General features: G+C 39.3%; 1 protein-coding gene across 1 annotated transcript in view; it reads right to left on the bottom strand.

Annotated features, from left to right (window-relative positions):
- The window catches only part of LOC124883032 (lysine-specific demethylase RSBN1L-like), a 37,394-nt gene that overhangs the window by 19,042 nt on the left and 1,088 nt on the right, over positions 1–17,264 (bottom strand). Inside the window, exons 2-4 of the mRNA XM_047389862.1 lie at positions 6,292–6,420; positions 2,046–2,593; positions 1,638–1,796 (exon numbers count right to left, since the gene is read on the bottom strand). Of these exons, the coding sequence (XP_047245818.1) occupies positions 1,638–1,796; positions 2,046–2,593; positions 6,292–6,420 (836 nt within the window). The remainder of the gene's footprint in view (positions 1–1,637; positions 1,797–2,045; positions 2,594–6,291; positions 6,421–17,264) is intronic.

Below are 17,264 nucleotides of genomic sequence, written 5' to 3'. Positions count from 1 at the left end.
TCACAATGTTATCATTTATTCTAAAAGATCAGATTTCCATAAATATTAATAATGTTGAACAGAAGCAGAAGCTCTAACCAGAAGATTAACATCTCAGTGATAAAACTCCATCAAGCAGAGCAGTTAACATATTTCCTCACACACTGTCTTTGTTCCCTGATGTCATTACATCTGCATTTTTCTGCACTTATAATTGGACTCATCACTAAACTATATTCTGGTTATAAAGCCCTTTAAGCTTTCCCCTTTGTCTGGCCTGGAAAATGAAAATATCAGCAGCCTTTTGGTAACAACCTACATACTCTTGGTGATATGTATGGAGAATATTGTTTTAGTAATGCCAACTGCTAATATTAGAAGAATTACTGCTTTAAATCTCAAAACATTCTGCCTCAGTTTAAATTGGTAAAACCATGTTTTTCTAGTAGAAATAAATAATGACCGTTCACAGCAGGAAGGCTGTAATAACGATTGCAAATGCTTTTTATAGAGCTTCATGTATTATTGAGTTAAAGCGAAAACAGAATCGTTTATATCGGTATCAGCCGGTCAAAGCTTTACAAAAATCACAGATTGTATATCGGCCACAGAATCCTGATGGGTGCAGCTCTACAAACCAATAGAGGGAGTCAGAAAGAACCCATCACCACTAGAGTCTTGCAGAAGGAAGTACTGCTCCAATTTTCTGTCTTTTAAGAGAAAGCACTACATAAAATACTGTCTTTTACAATATACAAGAAGCACGTTAGCAGAGAAACCATGGACAATTTGGGCTTTAGGTGAAGTTAACGGCTTTTAAAAACAATTCAAAGTTATTCTTTAGATAAAAACGCATTACTGCATGCCCTCATTATAATTCCTTTAATCTGTACAATACTGATCACAGCTAACATTACTCATTATCCTTGGTTCACATCTTGCACTTTGAGAAACCACAAACCAACAAATTCTGCTCAAAAACTCTTCAAAGTCAGCACACAGCATGTTCTAACTTCACTGGCTGAGTCCATTTGCATTTACAGTGACAACATCCCTGCCTCGCACAGAGCATGCAACTTTAAACACTTTAAACGGACCCAAACAGATCCGTGCGGGTGTGAATGTGTCTCCGTCTATCCTCGTACAACAGAAAATAAGCTTTAATTTGCAGGCCTTCAGCTCTTCCTGTGCCCGCAAGCCTGCATGTGTGTGAAAGCTGAAAACTAAAAATGCTGTGTTGACATTCATCAAACCTTTGTCTTCTAAGTCGGACCTACACAGCTTGACCTCATCAAACAAACTGTTTTCTAAAGAAAAAATGTGTTTTTTCTGTTTTCCAACACATTTGCTTAATACAGTCCCTTGCAAAACACCTTTCTTAGACTGTAATCTCAGAACTTAATGTTTTTTTAATGGGATTTTATGCAGCAGGCTATAAAAAAGTTGTGCATAATTGTAAATTAAATGAAAACTGATTATGTTCTACAAGGTACTGACTCAATACACCTTGAAAGAAAAAATGCATTATTTTCATTCCACTTCACAATGATGCATTACTTTGTGTTGGTCTATAACAAATTTATTAGTTTTCGTTTGTGACAAAATGTGAAAACATTTGAGGGTCAGTTCTTCTTCAGTGTACATTGTGTTCAACTTACCTGAGAATAGAAATTAGCCATAGTGGTTGTTTCTATGTCCTTCTTTCCAAGTATTTCCATTTTGACTGGAGCTGATGGGAACTTGGTTGAAAAGTAATCCAGGAAGTCAGGTAGGTTTTTGGCTTCTCCATGGACAATTCCCATGACATAATGAGCTGCCTGTGACAAGAAAAATAATAATAATAATCTGCCACATGATTTGGAAATGTCCGATTAGGTTTCAAATGCGCTAGAATAAAACGTGCCACATTAAAATCACCTTAAAAAAAACAAAACCTTATAGCAGTCTTATAACAGTCTCTTCAAAAGAAAAAGTTGTCTATTTTAAGTAAACATTATGATAAAAAAAAAAATCAGATGAGAGGAAAATATATTAATTTCTCAGAAGCTTAACAGATTACACTTTACCTTGGATGGGTCCTCACTGAACGACAAAGTGACAAACTCCTGGGCAAATCTCTGCCTCTGGTCCACGGACAGAGAAGACAGCTGCGATGCATACGCATGAGCTACCAGAGCCCCTCCATTAGGCTGCTTTTCTATATAAATGTAGGGGGCAAACTCAAGACCCGCCAATCCAGGATGGAGGCTCTGGGAGTTGGGTTTTGTAGGAAAGGGGAGATTTAAGTTAGAGGAGTTAAAGGTTGATTTGGAAGAAAGAGGAGAAGAAGAGGGCCCAATATTGGAGTTTTTGTTGTTAGGCATAAGGTAAACAGGTGGAGGAGACTTGAAAGGTGATGAAGAAGAGTTATTTGTTTGCTCAGAGGAAGAGAAAGAGTTGGCGGATGAAGAAGAAGGTGGTAGGAGAAGCAGGCCGGCACAGATGGTTTGACAGGAGCGGTGGTACATCTTCACTCGCTTCTGCTTCTCTCCTTCTTTGTGTTTCTTCTTCTTCTTTTTCTTCACTTTTTTGATTTGCAGCTCCTCAGAGTTAATCTTTGCTTTCTCTTTTTCTTCTGGAAAGTGTAACAGAAAAACAGGTAGATCAACTTTCATTTTTTTATGTCAACAAATAACAGAGGGAATTATTTGCAAAGACTTGAGGGCTGCATTAAAAAAAAAAAAAAAAAAAACGTCTTGTTTTCTGATATTTAAATTGTATGGAAACTAATAAAAAAGCAAACAACAGAAGAAGAAATCAAAACATCCGTTACGAGTCTTCAATAATGCAAACAAGCAGACAACTTCAAACTTCTTTAAACATGCGTTCAAAGAGGAACACTGAAAATAATGAGCACTAACTATTTTTAAACAAGAGCAGACAGATGAGTCACAGCTCTTCCCAGCTGACATGCATCTCCCGTGGTGTACACATAAATTAAACTGAAACAAAATCCCTTGAGAAAAGCAGCACTGACTAAGTCAGGAAGCAGTTTTGTCAATATCTGAGGAGAGATAATTCTTAATAATGGCCGATAGTTCGTCTCCTTAAACCCCAGAAACCAGACAAATGAGTGCCGTTTGTGGAAGCATGTGTGAGGACAACAATTACCAGGTTGATTCGTCTCAACTTTGTTTGGGATTATTCTTTATTATTGTTTTTCTGCATGCACACGTGTGAGCAACACTATTAGAGCATGTATCCCGCACGTGTTTGCCACTAGACGAGGGAGGAAGGGCAAACAGAGTGGAAAACAACAGAGGGACAGACGGTATTAAAGAGAGCAGCTGAGAGACGGGGTATTTAGATTACAATACTAGAGCTACTAATCCAAAAGCTCTTTAACATACAAATCAGCCCTCCCCCAATTCAAACTAAATATGGACACAAATAGAAACACTTTTATTCCCAGATCTCAGCCTTAATCACATCAGCATGTTGATAAAATAAGTGGAGCATTATAAATTTCAAAACACAGATAGGAAACTGGCCACATAATTCAGCTCGGTGCATCTCTATTTATTTATCTATCAGATTTGTACTTGCACTAAAGAAGAGGGTTTTTTGATGCATTTACAGAACGAAAAGAGGGAATTTGAGCTTAAACGCATTTAATGAACAAGAAATAAAATCTGATTTTCCATAGCTGACATGCCAATCAGTGGACCAGGCAGAAAAAATTCTAATTAAAATAATTGTGTGAGGTTTATCGTTTTAACAAGGTGCATCAGGAAAACCCTACATGGGACACAACGTTGGCGCAGCAGCTGTAGAGTGCATGACCCATGTATAGAGAGGCTTCAGCCCTCTAGGTGGCTAGCCACTGGTTCCTGTCTGCCTACTTTCAAAAATGACAAAATTAAGGCCACTAGTGCCACACAAAAAAATCTTTTAAAAAAAAAAAATAAGGCAACATAAAGCTGCTATTAAATACAGAAACTGAAAACAATCAAACCATTCTTTACTTTTTTGAAATACACAACCAGTCCATCAGTTAATTCATTGCAAACCTCAGTGGTATGAACTTTGGAATAAAACCAGTGGAGCTTTTCCTGGCAGGAAATCTGTTCACTCTCTGCCGCCTGCTTTAAAATAAAACCGCGTCTAATGAATAACTAAAATTCTTCGTGCCAGTTGGCTGAACAGCCCTGATCTGTTTAAGGTCAGATAAGCTTGCAGTCAAGTCCACACAAACAGACACACAAACAACTTAGGCGGCAGTAAAAAAGATTTACTGTCAGAGTGGTCGTTTGCTGCTCATTGATTCTCTATCCTTTCCTCCACTGGCTGCCTCGCTCTCTCTTCTCAATTGTAAACTTAACACTCTTTCACTGATTAGAAATCTAATGTTCTCCTCACAGTCTCTATGTCACTTGCAGCATTTGCAAGTTTAATACTCTCGGATTTAACACCACACTACACACTGCTAAAAACCTTCATTGTACTCTGCTAGTTAAACTTCTCCTGGTTTTTGCTCCTTCAGTAGACTCAAAATCTCACGGTGGATTTCAGCGTCCTGATTATTCTAAACACGCATGACTAAACACCAACACTCCCACATAGGGTGACTGTAGGATTAGTGCTCAGTTTTACTCTCTTGTCTCTCGGTTAAACCAGTCGTCTCCTAATGTGAAGAAGAATCTAGATTACGAGGGTGCACATCCTCTCTACAGACAGCAGGAATATGACATATTATAGATAATCTCTATGTAATTTCCATCTGCAGACACTGGTCATGGTGTGTGGTTAAAGTGCCGCTAAGTCCTTGAAATGTCACAGTGCGGCCATGACATTATGGTATGGAAGACTGCCAGTCCGTCTGTAGCTTCAGAACAAATCAAATCAATGGGAATAAAGCCCGTACCCATTAACATCTACATGCCTGTGTGCTCCGTGTGTAACCTTGCAAGCATCAGCTTCAAAATGCCGGAGAACCAATTCATTTCAGTAAAAAGCTTAATGACAGTTATTTTTAAACATGCAGGAGCCTGGATGGGAAAATGGAAGGATGAAAATATTTTATGCCAAATGATGACAAGTATATCCACAAAAAATACAAGCAAGTTAAGTAGAGAGCAAGTATATATCCATATCTAAATATATCTGCTGAGGTATGCCAAAGTATGCATTTCTCTTGTAACCCCCCCTCCCAACCCAACCACTTCTAAAGTGGTAGAGGTGCATCTAAATAAATCAGTATATTTATTTCAATAATTCAAAAATCAAGAAGTGAAACTCGGATTAATTCCACAAAGTTGTGTTTCAATGGTTTATTTCTGTTATTTTTGTGATTACATAAGATAAGTAAAACTGATCATGGGGAAGACTGCTGACTTGATCATTGTCCAGCACCCTCAACAAAGGGGGCAAGTCGAAAAAGTTAGTAAAGAAACTGGCTTTTTACAGACTGTTATGTGCAAGCATAATAACGGAAAGTTGAGTGGAGGGAAGAAGTATGGAAGAAAAATCATTGAGATGCATGTGCTGTCACAGTTGGTTTTATGTTAGGGTATCATAGTAATGGGGGTTGAACGTAAATGAACGCCACATTTTAAAGATTTTTTACTTTGTAAAATCTAAATAAATGACATTAAGGTTTGGGGTAGGCAAAATGGCAAACTGTGAAAAACATCAGAGGATATTGATGCTTATGCAAAACACTGTAGATTTATGAGAATGGGACATAAAACTGATGTCATAAAGAAAGGTGCCCAAAAAACTAGAAAGTCATTCTTAGCGACAGACTTGTACTGCAAACAGAGGTGAGCTACTTCCTTGTTTCACAGCTGCCCCCATGATGTTTAAAATTAGTGTGCAAAGACACACAGAGTCAGATGGTCAGACTAAATAAATCATGAGCTCCATTTTATCACATGACGGAAACCCGCCACAAAGGTCAACTTAATGTCAGAGGTGATGCTGTCACACCTACAGCTTCCTGCTGCCAGCCACTAACAGCCAGTCACTTTCGTTTGTGGAAGAGTCATTTTTGGTTAGATTTTTGTAATGCATGTCCACTGACACAGAGCGCATCCTGTCATTTTACATTTTTTTAAATTGTGTGCTGCTTTCTGTGGTTTAATTAAATAAATAATTAGTTTATGATTTAACAATCAAACTGCCACAATAATTACTTTAATTATAAGATAATCATTTTGGTCAATATAAATAAATTTGAAGACATTTCTAGCTTTTACCAACTACAGCTTAAACAGACAAGATTTGTTTCATTCCCTCACATCATTCGGTATGCAGGAGTGTGTTTCCACCAACCTTTAATCGGTTGCTTGACTTCGCCATTCTCTCTCTTGATCTCATTCATCACTTTGTGCTTTTTCTTCTCCTTCTCTCGTTCTTTGACCTTCTTTTCACACTCCTTCGTCTTGTCCTTGTTGGGGTTTTCTGGGAAAATGGAGTAGGCAGGTTTCAGGCTTTCAAACCTCAGTTTTCACCCCAAAGAATCACAGGTTTATGCACATTTATTCCAGGTTAACATGTTTTTCCAATGTCTTAATTGTTTTAAATTTCCCTGTGGAGGAAAAAAAAAGTAATATTTCGGCAAACCTTCAATTCCCTTTAAGACTGAGCGTCCCCCAAAGCTACATCTTTTTAAGACACACTCGTTTTTCCAGCAAGCTCTTTCTTCTTCCATGTTCTGCCCAAGCGATCATCAATAGGCTCTCTTCCTTTCAGAGCTCCTACATTCTTGTCTCAGTTAAAACTCAAGCTACCTCCCTCTTTCAGCACCTTTCTGTCTGACAGAATCATCGGAGTGTTGATGAGATATTTAGGGGGAATACTGGTGTCAAGTATCAGTAGAAAAATCTATTGAAACTGCAAATATCACACCCTGTTTTGTTGCTGGAAGGTTTTTTGGAAAGGCACAATATGGACGCTAGCAAACACCCAAAGTTTCCATCTGAGTAACAAGCCTTCCCCTTTCTTGATATACAAGTTGGATCCCATCTTTTATTACCCGTCTTCTTTGATCATTTGCCCCCTTTCACTTCCCATAAAAAAGTCATAACTTTCTCCTTTGAACTCTGTCAGCAGAACCAGCTGTGTTTTCATACCGTTCGCTCTTCTGTATATGAAGGGAGTGGACAGAAGACAACAGCCTTAGTTACACACACTGTTTGCAGGATCAAAAGAAGCAGGTAGACACTCTTGTAGAATTACAAAAGAATAAGAAGTGCACTGATTCGCTTTTACAAAAAACAATAATCAAATAAACCCAAGTAAGCTGCTGACTGAAATCAAGCAATTTTCAACTTGACCAACTGACCACAAACTGAAAAATCCAATCTTCTGTCTCAATGAATGCACCATATCTATCACTCTTCTATGTGGAAGCTGTAACTGAGGGACGAAGACTCAACGGTTTCTACAGGTCCTTCTCAAAATATTAGCATATTGTGATAAAGTTCATTATTTTCCATAATGTAATGATGAAAATTTAACATTCATATATTTTAGATTCATTGCACACTAACTGAAATATTTCAGGTCTTTCATTGTCTTAATACGGATGATTTTGGCATACAGCTCATGAAAACCCAAAATTCCTATCTCACAAAATTAGCATATCATTAAAAGGGTCTCTAAACGAGCTATGAACCTAATCATCTGAATCAACGAGTTAACTCTAAACACCTGCAAAAGATTCCTGAGGCCTTTAAAACTCTCAGCCTGGTTCATCACTCAAAACCCCAATCATGGGTAAGACTGCCGACCTGACTGCTGTCCAGAAGGCCACTATTGACACCCTCAAGCAAGAGGGTAAGACACAGAAAGAAATTTCTGAACGAATAGGCTGTTCCCAGAGTGCTGTATCAAGGCACCTCAGTGGGAAGTCTGTGGGAAGGAAAAATTGTGGCAGAAAACGCTGCACAACGAGAAGAGGTGACCGGACCCTGAGGAAGATTGTGGAGAAGGGCCGATTCCAGACCTTGGGGGACCTGCGGAAGCAGTGGACTGAGTCTGGAGTAGAAACATCCAGAGCCACCGTGCACAGGCGTGTGCAGGAAATGGGCTGCAGGTGCCGCATTCCCCAGGTCAAGCCACTTTTGAACCAGAAACAGCGGCAGAAGCGCCTGACCTGGGCTACAGAGAAGCAGCACTGGACTGTTGCTCAGTGGTCCAAAGTACTTTTTTCGGATGAAAGCAAATTCTGCATGTCATTCGGAAATCAAGGTGCCAGAGTCTGGAGGAAAACTGGGGAGAAGGAAATGCCAAAATGACAGAAGTCCAGGGTCAAGTACCCACAGTCAGTGATGGTCTGGGGTGCCGTGTCAGCTGCTGGTGTTGGTCCACTGTGTTTTATCAAGGGCAGGGTCAAAGCAGCTAGCTATCAGGAGATTTTGGAGCACTTCATGCTTCAATCTGCTGAAAAGCTTTATGGAGATGAAGATTTCATTTTTCAGCACGACCTGGCACCTGCTCACAGTGCCAAAACCACTGGTAAATGGTTTACTGACCATGGTATCACTGTGCTCAATTGGCCTGCCAACTCTCCTGACCTGAACCCCATAGAGAATCTGTGGGATATTGTGAAGAGAACGTTGAGAGACTCAAGACCCAACACTCTGGATGAGCTAAAGGCCGCTATCGAAGCATCCTGGGCCTCCATAAGATCTCAGCAGTGCCACAGGCTGATTGCCTCCATGCCACGCCGCATTGAAGCAGTCATTTCTGCAAAAGGATTCCCGACCAAGTATTGAGTGCATAACTGTACATGATTATTTGAAGGTTGACGTTTTTTGTATTAAAAACACTTTTCTTTTATTGGTCGGATGAAATATGCTAATTTTGTGAGATAGGAATTTTGGGTTTTCATGAGCTGTATGCCAAAATCATCCGTATTAAGACAATAAAAGACCTGAAATATTTCAGTTAGTGTGCAATGAATCTAAAATGTATGAATGTTAAATTTTCATCATTACATTATAGAAAATAATGAACTGTATCACAATATGCTAATATTTTGAGAAGGACCAGTATATCAGCATCATTAAGGTGTTCAAAAATGAAGCCGATGAAAGCACACACGTGGGAATCTGTTTAAGAGGAAACGGTGTTTTTCTAGGTGGGCATTTTGACTGTTCATTGAGACAATAAGCCAAAAAGCTAGACCTTGATTAGCTTTGGTCGTGTCCTGGATGGGTAATTATTATTATTATTTCTGAGGCTGGTGACTCGGATTAACTCATTGTCCGCAGCAGAGGTGACTCTTGGTCTTCCTTTCCTGGGGCGGTCCTCATGTGAGCCAGTTTCTTTGTAGCGCTTGATGGTTTTTGCGACTGCACTTGGGGACACTTTCAAAGTTTTCCCAATTGTTCGGACTGACTGACCTTCATTTCTTAAAGTAATGATGGCCACTCGTTTTTCTTTATTTAGCTGCTTTTTTCTTGCCATAATACAAATTCTAACAGTCTATTCAGTAGGACTATCAGCTGTATACTGGATCCACCTCCTGCACAACACAAGTGATGGTCCCAACCCCATTTATAAGGCTTGAAATCCCACTTATTAAACCTGACAGACCACACCTGTGAAGTGAAAACCATTTCAGGTGACTACCTCTTGAAGCTCATCAACAGAATGCCAAGAGTGTGCGGAGCAGTAATCAAAGCAAAAGGTGGCTTCTTTGAAGAACCTAGAATATAAGATATTCAGTTTTCTTCTTTCCTCTCTTTCTCGTCTGTGCTTTCATCACTCTGTGATCTTCAGCATTTGGGAAATGTCATTTGTGTCCAGGGCGAACATCCGCTGTTGTGAGACTCAGTCCAACTGGCAAAACTACTGCTAGTACACTAGCATGTAAAATCCAAGTTCGCAACACTTACAGTTAACACAATTATTGCACTCCAAACAGTCCTTTGTAATATGAATAAAGCATACACTGATATTGCAATACGTTTGCAATAAATTGTGCAGCCTCAATAAAGTTGCATGTCAAATTTTTGCAATGTAAGACTACCGCATATACTCTTGGGCCTCATTTGATAAATTCATCCTCAGTGATAATACAAATGTTAACAGATCATTCAAACAAGTGAGGAAAATAAAAGCTGCAGGATTAGAAAACCCAGCAAGTTGCTGGTTTCATAACAGCAATTTGGCTCCATGGGAAGCAGGCTTCAAAGTGAAGGCTGCCTCAACTTTACTAACAGATTTATAAAAACGTGAACCGCACATGGAGTGTTAGATTCATAAATGGTCTATTTACAGCCCCCATGAGACAGCAGCCCAGGTGGCTGACCTAACCTCAACTACACTTAAAGAAAAAGCAAACTGCATTACAGCTCAATAAAAGGGGTTTCCCATGAACAGAAACTATCTCATAGGCTTCATTACACCATACATATGTATTTCTGTGGAGGTATAAATGATCAGAAATGAATGTGCAGCTCCTTTCTGCTTGTTTTGTCTTCTGATTTTTGTTGCAGCCATTGGTTTTGAAGGGGAACACAGCGGGTGGTTTTCACCATTCGGATGATCACAGGAAAGACGCCAGAGGCAGGCGACAGGCAATCTTCAACTACATCAACCGTTGCAGGCATCCAACTTCTTGAATTCAGAGTAAGAAAAGGAGACACCAGATATATGCACATATGAGTGGGTTTTTGTTTGATGTTGTCTGTTAAAAAAGTGCAATTTAGAATGAAAAATTGCTTTCTTCTCTCGCCATCTCCGCTCAGAGGTGCTATCGCTTCATTGGTGTTTCATTTATCAGATATTTTTAACTGAGCATACAACATGGTGACATTGGAAACCTTTAAAGCATGTTTTCTGCCTCCTCCCAAGAGCACGCTCGGACCTACATCAACACAATGTTGTTTTAGTGTAAACCTTGATGTAGTTACCCAATTATAATACAGTTTCATCTCCTGTCCATCAACATAAAAAAAAAAGCATTGCACATTTTGTTTTTGTACAAGAACAACGGCATAAAAGAGTAGAAATGCTCCACTTAGTTCACTAGTTGTTTCATGTTTGAATACACTGGACAAAAACAACCAAAAACACTGGAGTGCACAGGAGAACTGGGAACTAACATCCATCAAGGCTATGGTGCATTCTTAAAGTTATATAAAGGTAAGAAAAGGAGCTAAATGAAAGCCATCATCTCTCCAGGAGGTGCAGTATCTCAGCACACACATGTCCTCTTAATGATCTGTCATAGCGTTTAGACAGATCAGTCTTTTAAACAAGATGTCAGAAAATGTGCGGGAATGAGTGGAATTTATAGCTATGTGTGCTTTTGCTTTTTTTGTTTTTTTAAAGAGAGTTAAATATGGCCATATGGAAATGTTTGTGTAGAAAAAAAGTTGTGGTGCATAAGATACCAGTAGCATGTCGGTTAAGCAGCCGGAGCAGACAGCACTGCTAATTAACCAGCTAGTATGAGCTTGTTATTCTGGTTCTACTCTACTAAGTGCCGAACAGTAAAAAAGTCTAATATTCTGCACAACAATCACACTGAATTTACTCTTGCATTTAGTAGGTGTTTCTTTTATATTTTTGCTTAGGTATATTTATAGGACTCAAGATAACAGTAAAGAAAACGTATTGAAAATATTAAAACAGTATTAATAAATTATACTACTTTAGCAGCAGTAGGAATAATTTTTGTTCAGGAATAAGATCACGTTAAAGATTTCGTTTTAAATGTTTTTGTAAATTAAGAAATTCTGACCTTGTTAGTTAATGCAGTTGTGTCATAATCTCTCACTGGCCAATAAAAATACAGTATATTTACATCAACACAGTCATATTGTAACTTAGAAAAGCTCAATGATTACCTCTAGTACAAACACAGGTTAGGTATGGAGAGAAAAGACCAAAAATGTTATATTAGTTCCATTTTTTGTAGTATTCATTGTACTTTAGTTTTAAAGCTTGTTACAAGATTTTCGTCTCACAGTCCTCCCCTCCCGTGTGCTTGCCCTGAGGATCTCTCCAACAGCAGCGGAAACGCTAATAATATCACTTGATGATCTGATACTGTTTGGATCCCGTCAAGGAAATGCTTGCCCTTCAGCAAAAAGTACTGTGCAGCTTCAAGAACATATTCTGAACCTGTCAGTCTCAAGGCTTAAACTCCATCTGAAACTCATGTTGTTGTTTTTTGTAGAACAGCTGTTCCCTGAGTAAAATGTTCTACAGCAGTAAAAATAATATTATGGGTAAGTAGGCAAGATGTTGCAGTTTAAGTTTAGAATACTTTATGTAGGAATCTACACTGCTCAAACAAATAAAAGGGAACACTTAAACAACACAATATAACTCCAAGTAAATTAAACTTCTGTGAAATCAAACTGTCCACTTAGGAAGCAACATTGATTGACAATCAATCTCTCATGCTGTTGTTCAAATGGAATAGACAACAGGGGGAAATCTTTGGCGATTAGCAAGACACTCAATAAAGGAGTGGTTCTGCAGGTGGGGACCACAGACCACTTCTCAGTACCTAAGCTTTCTGGCTGATGTTTTGGTCACTTTTGAATGTTGGTGGTGCTTTCACACCCGTGGTAGCATGAGACGGACTCTACAAGCCACACAAGTGGCTCAGGTAGTGCAGCTCATCCAGGATGGCACATCAATGCGAGCTGTGGCAAGAAGGTTTGCTGTGTCTGTCAGCGTAGTGTCCAAAGCTTGGAGGCGCTACCAGGAGACAGGCCAGTACACCAGGAGATGTGGAGGAGGCTGTAGGAGGGCAACAACCCAGCAGCAAGACCGCTACATCCACCTTTGTGCAAGGAGGAACAGGAGGAGCACTGTCAGAGCCCTGCAAAATGACCTCCAGCAGGCCACAAATGTGCATGTGTCTGCACAAACGGTTAGAAACCGACACCATGAGGATGGTATGAGGGACGACGTCAACAAATGGGGGTTGTGCTCACAGCCCAACACCATGCAGGTGTTGCCAGAAAACACCACGCAAATACGCCACTGGCGCCCTGTGGTCTTCACAGATGAAAGCAGGTTCACACTGAGCACATGTGACAGAGTCTGGAGACACCGTGGAGAGTGATCTGCTGCCTGCAACATCCTTCAGCATGACCAGTTTGGCAGTGGGTCAGTAATGGTGTGGGGTGGTATTTCTTTGGAGGGCTGCATGGCCCTCCATGTGCTCGCCAGAGGTAGCCTGACTGCCATTAGGTACCGAGATGAGATCCTGGGTTCCTCCTAATGCAGGACAATGCTAGACCTCATGTGACTGGAGTGTGTCAGCAGTTCCTACAAGATGAAGACATTGAAGCTATGGACTGGCCCGCCTGTTCCCCAGACATGAATCCGATTGATCACATCTGGAACATCATGTCTCGCTCCATCCACCAACGTCACGTTGCACCACAGACTGTCCAGGAGTTGGCGAATGCTTTAGTCCAGGTCTGGGAGGAGATCCTTCAGGTGACCATCCGCTGTCTCATCAGGAGCATGCCCAGGTGTTGTAGGGAGGTCATACAGGCACGTGGAGGTCACACATAATACTGAGCCTCATTTAGACTTGTTTTAAGGACATTACATCAAAGTTGGATCAGCCTGTAGTGTGTTTTTCCACTTTAATTTTGTGTGTGACTCCAAATCCAGGCCTCCATTGGTTAATAAATTTGATTTCCATTGATGATTTTTGTGTGATTTTGTTGTCAGCACATTCAACTTTGTACAGAACAAAGTATTCAATGAGAATATTTCATTCATTCAGATCTAGGATGTGTTATTTGAGTGTTCCCTTTATTTTTTTGAGCAGCATACATTTATCAAATTAAAATCTTTAAATTATTCACGTTTTTAACTTTAATATTCTGTAGTTCTACAATTCTAAAAAAGTATTTTTAGTTTTTTACACAACTTATGTTTAAGGGTCTGTCTACAGCACTGTATCTTCTAACCTTTCAGGGAGACATGGTCAATAACACATCCTATCCGGGCGTCCTACTTGACAGCAGTGGCTGTTCACAGTGTCATGACCTCTTAAACTCACCAACTGGAAAAGGGTGACATCATGCGCTCACACACACCGACATGTGCCCACCAGATCTCCGCGCTACAGTCTGAGCACTAAAAAATTACTTTTGTGACGAGACAGACACATAGAAAACAAAATACGGTACCATGAAAAAGTATTGGTACCCTTTAGATTTTCCCACATTACAACCACAAACAGCAATGGATTTGGTTAGGATTTTATGTGATAGACCAAAAAAAACGTAGTGCGCAATTGTGAAGTGGAAGAAAAATGACACATTGCTTTTAAGAAACCTTTTAAACCATTCCAACATAGCTCTGACTGACTATCTACTTATCTATCTATTAGTGCTTAAATGTGAGCCTCTGCCCAAATCTGAAGGCTATTGTAGCTTCCATCACATTTTCTGTCACAGGTCTGCCCAGTATTCATCACATTAACTCTGACTAACCTCCAGCTGAAGAGAAGAAGCCCCACAGCATGATGCTGCCACCACCATGTTTCACTGTCAGATTTTTTAGGTGATGCACAGAGTTACTTTTCTACTACAGTTTGAATGTTGGCCAAAATGTTCAATCTTAGTCTCATTTGACCAGAACACTTTATCCACATGAGTGCTGTGTCCCCTATATGGCTTTTTACAAACTGCAAACAAAATTTCAACAAGAGCTTTCTTTCAGCAGCTCTTCCATAGAAGTCAGATTTGTGGACAACCAATAGTTGCTCCTCTAGAGTCACCCTGGGCCTCTCTGCTTATTGCTCCGATTGCTGGCCTGTAAGTTAGAGTGGACAGCATGTGTTATTAAATATTCAGATGATGGAAAAAAAATAATTAAAGCTTGCGCTATTGTTTCTGACGTAATCCAGCTTCAAACTTCTCCACAATTGCTTGCTGTATTTTTAAGTATGTATTGAGGCAGCTTGTTTACTATTGCTCTCTAAAAAACAACAGCTGTATTTATACTGAGATTAAACTAGATACAGGTACATTCTGGTTAAGCATTATAGTTGACTGTTGACTGCAATGTTTGCATTGAAATTCATCTATGAGTATGAAAAAAAAATTGGCCCAAACATATGCATGCTGGATTGCTTAGTTTTTTATTTTGGAAATCAATTAGAAAAAAAACCAGGTTATTTTCCTATAACTTTACAATTCTGAGATAGTGGATCATTAAAATATTATCTATATAAAAATTCACTGGAGTTCCTAGTTCTACAATGCAAAGTTATTTTTAATGAATGAAAACCAAACAAAAAACTAATTCAGAAGGACAGTTAATAGATAAAAAATATTGTCATTTTAATCACCCAAAAAAGGGAGATGAATTTCCAGCTGATATGTGTTCAGGCTGTTGGAAAGGAGGGAAAGTTTGGTAAAAGAAAATGCAACTAAACATTCTTGAGCGGTGGGAAGTGAATGGGAGTTTACATAAGGTGGAGGTCATATGTTTTAAATAAGATTGTCCTTCTCGACTGCAGCTAGAAAATAAAATATTTCCTTTTAAGATGTAAGAGGCCTTTAAAAGGGATTCCTCTATGACTTCATATTTCAGTCTGCTAAATTGACAGTAAAGTCAACTAAAACTAAAGGGACAACAGGTAAATAAACTGTGACTAAAACCAAACTACACATTTTCAAAAAACTATGACTAAACCTAAACTACAATGTGCAGTCACTATTAACACAGATGTACTGGTTATAACTTGAATAAATGTGGAAAGGTTCAATGCATGTGAATACTTGTACTTTGGCATTCAACCACTCAAAATATAGTAAAGCTGCCCAATATACAAACTTTGAATCGTCATAGCAATTTCAATGTGTGCAATGTCGCAATTGCAATAGACTGCTTCCTTGCCCTTTTACAGCCTTTTATGCCCACACTCGGTATAGATCAAGGTTTCTCAACCCTAGTCCTCAGGGCTCACTATCCTGCATGTTTCAGATGCTTCGTAGCTTCCACAGACCTGACCTACATGCATAGGTGATTAACAGGCTTCTGCAGAACTTCATGGCATGCCAAGGATGTAATGCAGTGATTTGAATCAGGTGTGCTGGAGCTGAGATACATATAAAACATGATGGACGGTGGGCTCTGAGGAGCAGGGTTGAAAACACTGATATAGATGTTAGTGATCAAGATACAGAAGCTCAAGGAGATTGGTTTGTAAATTAATTGCAATCGATATTGTCTATCAAAATATACAACAATAAAATTGCAATAAATATTTTAATTTGAGCACTCAGACCCAAAATATAATACTTTTAAAAAGGTAGTGTGCAGATAAATGCTAACGCTTCTCGTGCATGGAGCTTCTTGCTTTCAGTTAAAATCGTCAATGTCAATAAATATGTAAAAATAAAGATAAGGCTTTAATATAAAAATAAAATCACTTTCCAATGCTAATTATGCAATGATTTAGTCATAAAAGGATTAAAGCAAAAAAATAAAATGAAATAGTTTAAGTGATGATTTCTGATTGTTATTGTTGCCTCACAGAATTTACCTAACAGAGTTAAATCGTAATAACAAGACTATGACAGTAAACGTGATTAAGGTAAAACAAATTATAATTACAATTTCTGAACGTAATTTTTCCACCTTTAGCAAGCCCAGGACGCCGTCCGACTGTTCCTTCTTACAGCCTGAGGTTACTGAGGGGGGCGTGGTGCACTACCAAAACAACACTTAGCCTATAATGGCGGGCGGCTGTCATATTGTTTTGACAGAACGAGCGTGTAGTTCTCCATTCACAACTTGAAACCAAAATATAGCAAAGAAACGTAAAAAAGAAAGAACTCAGGACAGTTTCTGTGTCCACATTGAAGACTCTCTCACTATTCCGACATGTTTCAGTTTCACTAAAATAGCCGTTTTTGAATGAAATGAGTAACATTTTACCCGTACGTCGTAATTACGTAACCATTCCGCCGCAGCACGAGGGCGGCTGGCTACAATTCCAACTGCCAGGTCGCGCGACGGACCGATGCTCTTTCTAGAGCTCGAGGGTTCACGCGCGTTTGAGCGAGCGACAAAACAAAAAAAAGCTGGCAGCGCTTAGCCCGTGGACACGTTGATCAAACTTAGTTTAAAAACCACTAAACACTCAGTAAACATTCCCCGAGGGGTACGAATATTGATTACAGAAGCGCTTGGTTTGTTTATATATGATTTTTTGAATTATGATTTTAAACAGGAGCTACAAACGGGAGTGCTGGGATAAATTAAAAGGCAGATAGTCATTGGGTAAGGGCCACATGTTCAAA

This window comes from Girardinichthys multiradiatus, chromosome 17, assembly GCF_021462225.1.
Source record: "Girardinichthys multiradiatus isolate DD_20200921_A chromosome 17, DD_fGirMul_XY1, whole genome shotgun sequence".
NCBI classification, from domain to species: Eukaryota; Metazoa; Chordata; class Actinopteri; order Cyprinodontiformes; family Goodeidae; genus Girardinichthys; species Girardinichthys multiradiatus.
Note: the sequence above shows the minus strand (reverse complement) of the source record. Positions and strands in the feature narration are given on the sequence as shown.